Here is a 14,435-nt window from a genome sequence, read left to right as displayed (position 1 = left end):
AATCGTCTTGCGAGTAGGAGATAATTGAACGCAGGACGCTGATAGGTCGGTTCGTCAGGTGTCCGTCCGTCCATTCGTCCGTTCGTCTTGTGTGTCGTATTTAAGTTCCGGAAAAGACACGGAAACGTCGAGAAGCTGCACTTGACGGTTAGTTGTCACAATAACCTTTTTTATTTGCTAGAAAAGGGACAATTATTTCCATCTGTAGACCTTGTTGTGTGCCCGACGGTGGAGTGGTTAGAGCGTGGTGCTCACAGTGAGAGACCTGGATTTCGAACCCAGGTCTGTGAACACTTACAAGACTTGAGTACTTAGTGTATGTGTGTGTGTGTCAAAGTGGCGGCCCGGGGGCCATATCTGGCCCCCCGCATCATTTTGTGCGGCCCGGGCAAGTCAACTATGAGCGTCGACTTTCTGTTTTAGGATCAGATTCAAATGAAGACTATAGATGTATATTATATTTCCTGATTTTTTTTCACTTTTAAATCAATCGTTGTCATTTTAAATCTATTATTTTCAGTTTTTAGTTCAAAAATCGTTTTGTGAAATCTAAAAATATATATAAAAAAGCTAAAATGAACACTATTTTAGATCTATAAAAAACGCAATATTCAGGGATTTTAATCCATTTCTTTTAATCCATTTAAAAAAAGAAAATCTAAATATTCTATCTAAAATGGTCCGGCCCACTTTGATGTTAAAGCGGCCCGCGAACCAACCCGAGTCTGACACCCATACATTTGTATGTGTGTGTGGGTAATGTGTAAAGGGTTATCCAGGCTGGATGAGGGTATTTTTGGAGTACTATACGTGACAGTGGCGGTGGCTGTGTGTCTGACTGTTGCTCCCGTTCTTTGCGATTCTTGCGTCCTCCATCTGGCCCAAACACACTTTCTCCTTCCGCTCGGCTGGACAAAAGCACATTGAGACGCATGTGCTTGAAATTCCCTGCCGTGGACGAAGACAACTTTATGCAACTTTGCCATATGTGACCCTGGGACAACCTGGGGAGGGACGAGGGGGGGACGGGGGAGGCCCTTGTCGGGATATTTTTTATTTGCTTGACTCAACTCGACTTGGAGAGAATCAAAAAGATTGGGGAAAAATTACTATTTCTTGGAATTCAGAGAAACGAAAAACAACCAAAAAACGTCAAAAAAGACAAAAAAACGACAATAAATATGATGGAAATTTGTTTTCATTTTACTAAACAAAATAAATTCATAGAAAATTAAATTAATTCATTCAAGTTTCTATTTGAGTGGACAGCCTCACAGTTTTAGAGGGTTCGAAAGCCAGCTTTGTCCTCACTCCTCCCACATCCCCCAAAACAGGCATGCTAAGCTAATTGTAGGCTAAATCGCCCCTTAGCTATAATGGTTTGTCCTTTCAGCCCTCCCGCCTGCTAGTCTCCGGCACCCCCTGCGACCCTCGGTTAAGAAAACGAATGGACAATTCACTCTTTGTTTGACGAGTGGCCAAACGGTGATTTCAGCGATCTTGTCAGAGAAGAAGCAAAGTTGAGTAGGCAGGCGAGTGAAGATGGGTGACGGACGGACGGGCGGGCGCGCCGAGGGTGACGAGGACCGCTGGAGACGGACGTCTGTACTTTGCAGCCGTCCTCATCATCCACCCGTCCCCGTCCTCGTCATCTTAATGTGAATGATATGAATTAGACATTAGCTTCTTCTGCCCATTACGGAGTAGCCGAGTGAAACTTTTAACATTCTACGTCTGCCAGCCGACCCCGATCCGGCACCCTCACTTTTGGAAGGTCACCCAACAATACAAGTTTTCGCGCCTGTACAGAAATACAAGTACAATGATCCAAAAGTGTATGTTTATGTATAAATATTACAGGTCCAGACTGAAATATATCAAAATATTAATACAATATTGATATCAAAATATTTGTTGGGCTTGCCTTGAAGTTGCCGTCTGGCAGATTTTGTAACATTTTTTACCGGCAGATTTCCAGCCAAGTTGGCACAGGACTATTGACATCCCAGTCAGAGAAATACTAGTGAATTAATAATGTTGCCGCTAGCGTTTTAATGACTCCGCCAAGAGTACTTTTAGGGGCTGTCACTGTGGCTCACACACAAAAAAAATGGCTAAATCAAAACATATCTCAATTCAACTCAAGTCTTTTAAGGAACATAGTTATTATTTATATATTTATTTTTAATGTCTGTCTTTTTCTTTCTACAGAAAGGCCAGAAACCAGTATTTAACCTTTGACCTCAGAACGGTGAGTCAACTGTATTAATTATGAAAGCATTTATATTGTATACCATAAAGTGGGCGTTTTAAAATATATATATAAACAATGTTGACTTCATTCCAGATTTAAAATTCCATCCCCAAAAATAGAAATAACTCATTTAAATCTGAGACTTACAACACTTTATCTTCATGCACAGTTTTAATCCAATTAGTTGAAGTATTCCAGAATAAATTAATTCCCGACCTTTGGATAAGACCCATGGGTGTCTATATATTAAAAAAAATATATAGCTGGGTAAGGCTCCGGCACCCCCCGCGACCCTAGCGAGGATAAAGTGGTCCAGAAAATGCGATAAAAAGTTTAGTACAAGTCGCATTTGTCTTAATACATACGCATACATGCACTACACTTTAAAAAAAGTCATTTGCATATTTGCATGCCGACATTAGCATTTAGCTGAAAGCGCCGAGAGCGTCCTCGCTCTCACGCCGCCGCTAGCACGAGCGAGCGTCCACTCTCGCTAGGTTCTTTTAAAGCACCAAAGCGTCGGATGCCATTGTTTTCATCTGACTGTGCATGGACGTGGGCCAAAATCTCATGCTGGCTGGGACCCATACCAGCTTGCGTGTCTGGTCTTTTGGAAGGAGACCTTTCATTGGTCGGATAGGAGAGCGAGGCATTTATTTCGTGGGATTTCCCAGCGCTGGGTTGAAATCCTAATTAGCAAATTTGACATATTAATGTAGGGTCGTAAATGACAGGCGTGTGGACTTTTGTGACAGGCTCTTTAGCGGGTGGACATAAATAGCATAAAAGGCTAAGAGAGCGCAACAGAGAGAAAATGCATTATTAACGTAACGAAGCTCATTACCGCTGACGCTGAAGCACCACCACCACAGAACAAGGAGGGAAAAACAAAGACTCTTTTTCTTCTTTTTCTTTTTCCGTCTCGCTATCATTAATTGATTTATTTTATATTTTGCGCCCTTGGCCAAGGCAGCAAACAGCATTTTCACAGTATTTCACGTCTTGTTTGCTAAACAGCTAAATTGACAAACAATATAAAAAAGGGCGGTTCGGTGGATGAGTGGTTAATGACTCGGTCTTAGAGCTCTGGGGTCGTGGGTTCAATTCCAGGTGGGTCCTCGCTGTGTGGAGATTGCATGTTTTCTGTGGGTTTTCTCCGGGTACTTTGGTTTCCACCCAGATCCAAAAAATGTGCATGCTAAGCTAGGTGGTCACTCTAAATTTCCCCTAGCTAAAAGTATTAGCATGAATGGTTGTCCCTGGGCTTGTGTGGGTTTTTCTTTGGGTGCTCCAACTTCTCACAACCCAAAAACTTCCATGCTAAGCTAAGTGGCCACTCTAAATTTCCCCTAGCTAAAAGTGTTAGCATAAATGATTGTCCTCGGGGCTTGTGTGGATTTTCTCCGTGTACTCCAACTTCCTCCCACATCCCTAAAACATGCATGCTAAGCTAACAAATCACTCTAAATTGCCCCAAGCTATGATTGGTTGTCCTTTGCAATTGGTCTGGCAACCCATCCCAGGTGTCCCCCGCCTGTACTCGACTGGGACAGGCTCCAGCACCCCCCCCAAGAGGATAAGCAGTCCAAAAAAAATAAAGTCCAGTGATTTTTGGAAGAGAACTAGCACGACCTTTGAGTTAGTCGAGTGCACCCCCCCCCCCCCCCCCCCCTTGGTTAGTTCTATCAAGACGCATCAGCGTCAAATTGTTGACAAGCACCTTTGTGCTCACCATTGTTTTGAATGGTGCTTTCATCCTGATTATTTCAATCTCAGGAGTTGCAAAATGTCACCCCACTCAGTCAGTCAGTGTGTGTGTGGGTTTTGGCCAAAGCAGAGTACCCAAATATGTGGTCACATGGAAGCGCATATTTCAAGGTGACCTTGCTCCGAGGTTCAACCATCCTCGTTCCAGCCATTCCACAACTGACACTCAAACCATGTTACACACATACAGCATTTTATTTCAATTCTAATTCGCTTATTAAATATAACAGAAGAGGTTCCACTATTTGTATGACATATATTTTACTGTCACTACACTATAGGTACAATTTTGTAACGTTTTCAGACTTAGAACTGCAATTTTTTGATCTTGTACTTTTAATACTTGCGCTAAAACGCAATAGCATGCTGCTAACTACTTTTTTAACCTTCATTTTTATTGTAAATGAATCTTTTGAATGCCCTATTATCAAATTACATCTCATTATACTCTTATAATGACAACAAATTCAATTGAGTTTTCTATATTTTCTTTCTAATTTGTCTGTTTTTTAAATGCATTCCAAACAAAGCTAGTACAAACAATACTTAAACTAAATTTACTATGAATTTTTGCTACGATTGCCGTGGAGAATTTTCCAGAATCATTTGTTGAAAGTGGACTTCACGTGGAAATCATAGAGCAGACGCACATTGACTCGCAGCTTGATTAATTTAGTAAAGACACGCTTTATCACTTAAAATGTTTTTTTCTTTAATATATTTAGTAAGCCGACTCTTCTGCACCTCCCCGTCTTTCTTATGCTCTTCTGACTCTTCTTTATAGTGTTTTCCTTCTACAATGCCGCCTCTACTTACAAACGCCTCTATTTACAAAAGCCTCTACTTACAAACGTTTCTACTTACAACATTTTCAGGTTACGAAAAGTCTCCATAGAATCAAAAAACGATCCAAGTGACGAGACATCGGACAAAATCAAACACCCCCTTAAGACCACCCTCTACTGGCGGTGAGTTCCTGATTGGTTGTTGCCATTATTTTGAGTGTGCATAACATATTAAGTTTTGTGTTTACGTATGTTTCCTCCACTTTTGCATTTCCTAATCATTTTAATGGTTTAGTAAACAGTATTCTGATCTTTTTTTGCCCAAAACATATATTTGCATACGTATTTTGTACAAATTTGGCATATTTTGATCATTTTGAAAGGGTGTCAAAGTAGTGGCTCATTTGAAAAAAGGTAGAGGCCACTTTTTTCATTTCCTCAACATTAACTGCTCACTTCCAGGTGAGTCTCATATTACAAGCATTCCTGAATATAGATAACGCCCACTTGGAAAAAAAAGAAAGAAAAAAGGTGAGAGCGCGCCGCCGTTGTATTGGAAATCTTTGGAACGATAATGTTTGTCTTTCCGTGATGGACTCTCGGACTAAAACGGGGAAGGTTTACCTTCAACCTCGCAAAGCTGGTAAAGTAAGTCCACTTTGTTTAAATCCAATCTATGGCATTTTTCCGATATTCCTCCCAATTAGTAGTACTGGTTAGTTTGAGATGATTATGGGTGTGGTTTAACCTTTGGGTTCATGGATCACATTCGCTAGATCTCGTGTGGGTTGGTTTATTTGATTTTTAGGTAAAAAAAAGTGACCTTACTGGCGACCATTGGCGTCCAATCCACTTGGATGTTCCCTAAAACGGGTGTACCTGAACGCAGCTTTTTTTTGTTGGCTGAAAGTTGTGTAAGGGTATTGCGCAAGTCAGCGAGCGAGCATGCGGACAAAAGCGGAGCCAAAATGAGCATGTTGAAACAGCACCAGCCCTTTTTCTTTGCTTCAGGTTCCCGTACGCACGGTTAAAGAGATCCCGCACGCACGCACGCCACTGTTGGATTTAGATGACTCCATTTGGCTTTTGATTGGACGCTACATATTAGGCTGGAATTCGTGCTTGCTCTCATTTCCATCAGGAAAGACTTTTCTGCATCAGAAAATGATCTTAATAGGCATTCAAAGATTATTTGTCCATCTCTCATTTAACAACATTATTCTTTGTAAACAATCTAGTGGCTAGCACAACATAGGTATGCTAGCGGCTAGTGTAACATAGGTATGCTAGTGGATAGTATAACATAGGTACAGTAGTGGCTAGCATAACATATGTACGCTAGTGGCTAGTATAACATAGGTAAGCTAGAGGCTAGCATAACATAGGTATGCTAGAGGATAGCATAACATATCCTAGTGAGTAGCATAACATACACTAGTGACTAGCATAACATACACTAGTGGCTAGCATAACATATACTAGTGGCTAGCGTAACATATACTAGTGGCTAGCATAACATACGCTAGCGGGTGGCATAACATGGGTATGCTAGCGGGTGGCATAACATGGGTACACTAGAGGCTAGCATCACATACGTTGGTGGCTAGCATAACATATGCAAGAGACTAGCATAACATACACTAGCCTATTGTCATGCTAGCACCTTATCGGACGAGACGTCCAACGTATTGATAAAAAAAGCAAATATACCCGCAAATGAGACTGCTCCCTATCACTCATTCAAAAAGTATGTTTGCTCTCTTGTTTGTCAAGTGTTTTTGTCTTTCTTTTCAGAAATGGAAGCTGGTATTGCTGTCATTGGTTCCAGCCAGCAGCAACGGAGTTGGACGATTGGAGATTCAGTTCATAGGAGGTACGCTAGATGCTCTTTTGCCTTGATTTAGCACATGTCGTCAATAGCTTTTATTTGTCATCGCAGGGGCCTCACGGGCCGGGTTTGGGTTCAGGCTGAAGATCTTACCTCTAAGATAGATACAGCGTAGACATGTTAGTCATTTTTGTGTGTGTGCGCGCACGGGGGTGAAAGAGAAGCGATGGAGAGAGCAACAAAAACATGCACGGGGCAGCGGCAGTAGCAGAAGCAGCAGGGTGAGCAGCGCAAACAGCGCTAGATGAAAAGTCAATTTGACAGCTTAAATAGACCCCAGGATTGTGGAGATGACTTATGTAAGCTCACCGGATGCACATTTTCTCTTGTTATCTCTTTGCACGCCGGCACGCGGGAAACGCGGGGAACGCCGGCAACACGGGCAACAACGCTGGTATGCACATTGCGTACGACCAGTGCCATAATCCCGCAGAGTGTCACATGTGAAAGAAAGACATCCCAAAAACAGACGGATGCCTTTGGCAAATCTGGGAAAAAGAACACTGGCGCTTGGGGCAAAAAATTTTTTTCTTTCCAAGAGTTTTTCGCAACAACGACCAATCACGGCTTAGGAAAGATTTCATCCAGGAGAAGCATTCTGGATAACCATGACTGTATTCTATTCCAAAACCCGCACACGTTAATTTATTTAATCTCAAGAGAAAAAAAAAGTTTAAAAAAAAACGTTGGTTAAGTGGTTAGGGTGTTTGGCTCGCAGTTCTCGGGTCGTGAGTTCGAGCCCAAGTCAAAGTTATCTCCAAGATTAAAAATATGAGGAAGAAAAAAAATAGTAATTAGTGGATGTTGTCATTGCTTCATTTAGAGAAGAAAGGCTTTCTTTTGTAAAGGTAGAAGTAACGAAATGTCATCTTGTGTGTAATTGCGTCACATGAGTGATTTGGGCGCATGTCTTCATGTTTTATTCTTGCTTGGCATCAATAATGCAGTGCATTTAGAGCCCAACGTCTCCCTCCCGAATCCCCCCCATCGTTGCGCTCGTGTCACTTGAGATCAAAAAGCGTCTACCTGAGTGCTTAATTACAATAAAACCACCAGACATCTTTTTTGTTGGTACTTTCCGGAATTTTTAGCCTTTTCGTGTAGACATGGTCTTTTTATCGTCTCATTTGTAGAGTGCCCTTCTTATGTGATGCCATCCAAAGTGCTTGACATGGATCAGATTGAAAATGATGCTGTTTTAGCCTACATTTAAACAAGAATGCGTCTTCTGAAAGGCTTCTCCATCTTTTCAAAGCACAAACTGAAGCAAAATCCTGCGCGTTATGTATAATGGGAGACGTAATACCTGTCTTTGACCACCAGATGGTGGTAATCGTCATTCTTTTACTAAAGACAGCCCTCTCCAAATAGCCCTCGGCAAGTTTATAGGGGAACAGTGGTCAAAATGAGGAAGACTGGATGACCAAATGGGGTCAAAGCTCACCATCTTGGATCTTTCCAGGTGGAGCTGGAGTAAGAGATCATGTCTTGAAGAAACATACACCTCCTCAAGAAAGCAAGGTCAAAGTGGTCCGGCTCTCTGAGCTTTTGAGTGTCCTGAGACTGCCGCCCAATGCCGAAGCCTGTCCCATGGTACGTCACTTAGTATTTTCACATCAATTCTTGCCTAAAATTTAAAAATGGCTGTCTATTTTTAGGAAAACATGGCGGCCTTTTGCGTGGAGTCGCAGGAGCGGACCATGGTCTTTGCCACGGAGAAGGACGAGTGTGCGGTATGGGTGGACAGACTTTGTCAGACAACATTTCAGGTACCACCAAAAAAAATCATATTTTCTGACCAATGTCCTAAAGGGAATTCCGTTGGTCGACGGCACTTTTCCTTCCTCAGAAAGACGTCGGTTCCAACGCCAAAGAACTCCGTATGGAGGAAAATGTCATCTACGACACCGCAAATGACGGTAAATAGTATTTTCATTTCCCGACACAAACAAAGTTCTACCTTTTTCAATTAGTTTGGCATTCTATTTGAAATGGCCTATTTACAGAAGGCCCTAGTGGTTAGCACGTTGGTCTCGCTGTTCTTTGGTCGAGGGTTCGATTCCCAAGTGTGTCCTCACGGTTTGACTGAATTGCTGGCCAGCCAATCAGACAAAGGACGAAAAGTCGTAGCAAAGGCCGATTTAGTATACAATTAGCATACAATTAGCATGTTTATAGGTTGTGTCAGAGGAAACTGAAGTACCTGGAAAAAAAAACAATTTTGTCCCCTCTTTCCAGCCTTGGAGTTTTACGTGGTGGCGCAAAGGACGGATGCGGCCACGCGTTGCGGACTGCTGGGTTCCTATTGGCTCCAAGTGGGACCCACTAGTCTTCTTCTCAAAGATGTCCACAAGGTCAACATTGTCAGATGGTGGCCATACGAACTGCTGAGGCGATACGGTAAAGACAAGGTGAGGCTTTTCAAAGCGTTCAATCATTCACTGTGTCAAAGTGGTGGCCCGGGGGCCAAATCTGGCCCGCCGCATCATTTTGTGCGGCCCGAGAGAGCCAATGATGAGTTCCGAATTTCTGTTTTTTTAGGATCAAATTCAAATGAATGCATATTACATTTCCTCATTTTCCCCTTTTAAATCAATAATTGTCATTTTTTAATCATTTTTTTCATTTTTTTGTTCAAAAATCATTTTGTAAAATCTAAAAATATATTTTAAAAAAGCTAAAATAAAAATTGTTTAAGATCTATAAAAAAAATGAACATTCAGGGCTTTTAATCCAGTCCTTTTAATCCATTTACTAACAAAAAATCTAAATATTATATCTAAATTGGTCTAAAACGGGGTGTGCAAACTTTTGTAAAACAAGCGATTGGACTAAAAACTGAATGAATTTGAAAGAAACCATAATAACCATACTACAAAGAAAAAATAATGCCATTTTCCATTTTTTAATTATTATTATTATTATTATTTTTTTTCCATTAGCTGACCTTAACCATCGAAGCAGGGCGGCGCTGCGAGAGCGGTCCCGGAACGTTCACTTTCCAAACGCAACAATCGGAGGAAATCTTCCAACTTATTCAAAGTACCATCAAACAGAAGACATTATCCGTTTCATCGGGTAACCTTCAAGAAGACAAGGCCCTGGCGACCAATCGACCAACAAAATCCCCTCTTCCCGAAATACCCGCAACGCCCGCTCTCACCACCGTTCTGGAAAACCAAAAGTTGCGTGTCAAAAACCCGGAGGAGTCTTCACAACCGGCCCCGATCACCCTCATGCCTCTCCCGACCATCCCGACCTCCGACCAATCCTCCGGAGATCTTTCCGCTACCCAGACGGACTCCGAATACGCCACCCCGGCGGACTGCGTCCAAAAAAGAGCAGGGTCCGAGTCCAACGTGTACGTGGACCCCGCCAGCGTCCTTCCACTTCACCCTCCAAATTCGAAAGAAGGTCTAAACTCTGTTCTCCAACATGCGGATTCTATTTATTCGGAGGTCTACGATAAAATGGTACCAGAACCAGAGAATTTGCCAGAAGAAGAACCCATTTACACGCTGCCCTTGAGCAAGGCAGAAGGATCTCCTGTCCAAGAAGAAGAAGATGCCAAAGTAGACCCATTTGCCCACCTCTACGCTCAAGTCCAGAAAACTCCTCCCTCCTCAAGTCCCCGCTCGACCCCGGCACCCCCCTCGTTGTCCTCCTTGGCCGCCAGCATGGCTGCCGCCAAAATGGGCGACCTCTCGCCCGATGATGTCATCTACGAAAACCTGGGATTCATTTAATGAAGTTGTTTGTCACTTCATATGAAAGTCATGCTTCCGAAAGCTTGGGGCAAATTCGTCTCAAATGTGAACTGTGCCTTTAAAAATGATACGTTTTCATATTCCCGTATGTTTACCACTGCATGTATTAATTATTTTTTTAAATAAAAAAATAATTTAATAGTGTTAATGAAAAAAGTATGTGCATTGTAGTTATGGATTTTATTGTTGGAATGGTCAAATGTCAAATTGTTCCTTTCGACAATAAAATAATGTATACTTTTTACAATGAGTAGCTGCCCTCTGCTGGCCGAAACAAAAAATAAAATATTTAGCTTACATTTTTTAATAAAGTACAAAAACATTGTTGATTAAAAACAGACAAGGAAGTTTTAATCATGGCACACAATAATAAGAAAATTTTGATAATTAAAGGCATTAAAAGTCTTCAGTTTTAAGTGACTTAGAAGAAAATAGGGTTAGAAAGAAATTAAAATGTATATCAATGTGTATCACAATTTTTTTACCTCCTTATTCATGGTTCCAATAGTGAGTGCAACGAATTGAAATAGAAAGTCACGTGAGCACCTTAACCCGGAAAGGCGTCCTAGATATCTTGGCAAGATGGCGGCACCCGGAGGGATCCATGGCCGGCACAAGTGAGTTTTTTTAACGTTTTATTCAAGATACGGTTTATTTGTCTTCTTAAATTTCATTCATAGATGTCATAATTAAGTTTTTTTTAGCGTTTTATATATGGATTGTTTCTCTATTTTCAAATAAATGACAGTTTCGGCCGTATTGTCTTTCGTTATGGCGTTTCGAGCATGTCAAGTTTAATGTATGCATATACATTAAGTTGTACCCTTGATTTAGTCGTCATTGCTTTTAAGTACAAATACGATTATATGTGATAAAAATGGTAATCAGGTTGAAGCAAAGTGGCCACTTTTCTAAAATGAAGACACAAACTCATTGGCTTCCTTATCAACAAGTACACAAGTGTCATATTTCATTTTATTTATATATGCAAGCAAGTCGATGTTTTTACAAATAAAAAAGCCACTGTCTGCCCAAGCTGTTGGCACAGATATGTACAAAAATGGGGGAGTTAATCAAAGAAAGCTTTCTACTAAGCAACTACAGTGGAATACCAAAAAGAAAAAAACTCTACTATGTAAACAAAGGACAGCGTCTCCTTAAGTCCAAAATGTCCAACCTTGACGTTTGCGTCTCTAGCTCATTCTCACTTTTGTCGTGATGGTCAAGAGTTGGCCATCTGAGCCTCAGAACTCGTACCGTCCAATTCCAGGCAGAAAAAAAGAATAATAAAATAAGCCCATCAAGTTTTCACAGAATGATTGAATTCACATTTCATGTTTTGAAAGTTAGCTTCATGCTAAAAAATGGCACACAACTAAAGCCAAAGTGGTGGAATGGCGGTTCTGAGTCCAAATCGGCACCGGACGGCGGAAGGTAGACTCGGACGCAGGATTAGCGTTGGGCGCCATACAAACATTTTCACGAGGAGGAGATTCAAACGTGGAAAACGAGCCACTCGCATCTTTTTCCGCTTTCTAACAGCACAAAAGATTTCCAATTTGGTCAAACATTGTTTATAATAGACTACATAGCACCAGACCAAAAAATATCTTTTGACCATAGAATTGTATTTGTATCTAAGAAGTTTTGCACTAGTTGCTAGGCAACCCCATACAGTAATACCTTGACATACAACTGTCAAAAAAAATATGAACAATTTGAGATAGGAGGAAAATTCTGAGCACATTTTTGCCCCTGAGATACGAGACAAATTTGACATACAATTTGATGGAGCCGCTAGCTAAGCGGCTAACACCTTTCGCTAGGTTATAGCATAACAAAAGTGTTGTATTTTTTTAAGCCAAGTTCATTTTAAGTAAAAAAAAATTGTTCTGTTTTTTAGTGTCACAGAAGTGCAGCAAACCCAAGGTCGTCATCAAGTTGAAGTTTGCCGCCGCTAGCCGTTAGCTGCTAACGGCTGTCAAAAAGGTAAGAACTCCTTACAGTAAGTTTTAGATCATAACCACTAGTTATTTGTTACTTTGTGATCTCAGGGGGTGAATTAGAACATCTAAAAACATGTTTTCCAATTGTGATAAGCTATTTTTAGGCATTTTTGCAGTGTGTGGGAACAGATTCAGTTATATTTAGTTATTTTCTATGGGGAATAATTTCATTTAATTGTGGATTAGTAGTTAATTGACATATGAGCTCAGTCTCAGAACGCATTACACTCATATCTCAAGGTATTCCTGTATTTCAACCCCTTTAAAATAAGCCTATTTGTCAAAAATCGAATTATTTATCAAATCTCGTACGTGAAAGAGCGGTAAAAGATGCGAGCTGAAAAAAGGGGGAGGGGCATGTGGTGCATTATGGGCCGCCAGAGCAATACATGATGACATCATCGCTGAAAATGTCTTTAAAGACAAGAAATGACACACTTAATTAGTTTTATCATGCACCTATATGGCAAAAAAGTCATTTTAATAATAATAATTTGATGTTTTGTGTCAAATAGTTAGACATATTGCTCTGGTGGTAAACAAGTAAACAAGCTGGCTAGCTTAGCAACACCATAGCAACTAGGACTTCAATACCGCAAGCCAAAAAGTGGGAAAAAAACGCAACAAAAAAGCAGAACAGCGCTGGTGGAAAATATTTTTTCGTAGCGTAGTTTAATCGTTTAAAATGATGACCATTAAATGCATAACCATGCCACAAACAACAACTAGACTCACTGTCTTTTTTTTCTTTTTTTTTTCGTAGTTTAAATAACCTGGAATAAGCTTTTTTCTCGTCATGAATTCGGTTGTCGTGGAAACTGCTTCAGCTTATGGCGGGCGGGCGGGCGCGTGCGTGCGCAAGACTTTACACGGGCGTCCATGCGCCAAAACACACACACACACTCACACACGGCAAGAATAAGAGATATTCAGCTGACAAATGGGCAATAAGTGCACAAAAAACATCGCTTTGTATCTGAGGTTCAAAACAATGACCAGACTTCCGTGGTCAGGCAGTCAAAAGATATGAAATGAATACTTTTTTTTTGTTTTCCCTTAAAAATACCCACTGGATATTCAGCCAAAACACACTCTTAGGCTGGTGTGTGAACTTTGACCCCTTCTATACATTGCTAAAACCCTTAAAATGACTTCAAATGATGAAAAAGTTCATCATATGACTTGTTTTGGTTATTTTTTGGATCTTTTTTGATCTTTTTAGAACTCTCGTAGCACGTCAGGCTTTTTATTTCACTACATTTTGGCATCTTTTTAAACAAATCATAGCATATTTCGTTTTATATCATATTTTCACGACTATAAGGCGCACTTAAAAGTGACAGTGCGCCTTAAAATGCGGTGCGTCTTATATACGTGAAAATATGGTAGCTTAATTCTTGTCAAAATAGCACACGTCATCTTTCCGTATGTTTTTTTTGCATGCGTTTGAGTTTAAAAACCATCCCGTAATCCCTCGAGTATCGTGGATATTGTGATATTTTTAATAAATACACTTTTTAATCATTGTAATTTCTGTGTCGGCGCGAAAAAAATGATCATAATAATATGGCTAATCCTACTTTGCGCTTTTTCAATTATAGCGAAATTGGAGGGATTACTGTAATTCATTCTTTGTTCCATTTCACAAATCGGAAACTTTTGTACAGAATATACTATGTAATCGTATTACTACTCCGAAAAGCTTGGTTTTTCCCTTTTTTTAACCTTTTCGTGATCATTTTGATCGACAAAAATAGGATGAAAAGATTGGAAAATACTCAAAAATGTTATTTGAACAGCAAAAGAGCAGCTTTTCTGGCTCAAAACGTTTGGCAACCGTAAAATGGGTGTTTGTGTGCATTCGTGTGGCTTTTTCCGCGGGTTGACCATGGATCAAGCCGCCGCATTTCCACAAAATAGCTAGCTAAGAATCTTTTTGGAGCATCTCTACTGGCAGATCGAGATTGG

General features: G+C 40.7%; 1 protein-coding gene across 3 annotated transcripts in view; it reads left to right on the top strand.

Annotated features, from left to right (window-relative positions):
• The first annotated feature begins 89 nt into the window (after positions 1–89).
• Positions 90–14,435, top strand: part of LOC144198772 (docking protein 1-like) — a 28,285-nt gene continuing 13,939 nt past the window's right edge. Inside the window, exons 1-11 of one of the 3 annotated variants that reach the window (XM_077719966.1) lie at positions 90–147; positions 2,212–2,251; positions 4,897–4,989; positions 5,269–5,454; positions 6,601–6,679; positions 8,157–8,287; positions 8,353–8,463; positions 8,544–8,613; positions 8,933–9,105; positions 9,637–11,078; positions 12,365–12,450. In XM_077719966.1, coding sequence (XP_077576092.1) covers positions 5,398–5,454; positions 6,601–6,679; positions 8,157–8,287; positions 8,353–8,463; positions 8,544–8,613; positions 8,933–9,105; positions 9,637–10,440 — 1,425 coding nt within the window. In that variant the 5' untranslated portion in view covers positions 90–147; positions 2,212–2,251; positions 4,897–4,989; positions 5,269–5,397 and the 3' untranslated portion in view covers positions 10,441–11,078; positions 12,365–12,450. Of the gene's footprint in view, positions 283–2,211; positions 2,252–4,896; positions 4,990–5,268; positions 5,455–6,600; positions 6,680–8,156; positions 8,288–8,352; positions 8,464–8,543; positions 8,614–8,932; positions 9,106–9,636; positions 11,079–12,364; positions 12,451–14,435 lie in introns of all 3 variants that reach the window. The other 2 variants (XM_077719965.1, XM_077719967.1) reach the window with 2 other exon arrangements.

The sequence above is a fragment of the Stigmatopora nigra genome, chromosome 6 (genome assembly GCF_051989575.1).
Source record: "Stigmatopora nigra isolate UIUO_SnigA chromosome 6, RoL_Snig_1.1, whole genome shotgun sequence".
Classification (NCBI taxonomy): Eukaryota; Metazoa; Chordata; class Actinopteri; order Syngnathiformes; family Syngnathidae; genus Stigmatopora; species Stigmatopora nigra.
Note: the sequence above shows the minus strand (reverse complement) of the source record. Positions and strands in the feature narration are given on the sequence as shown.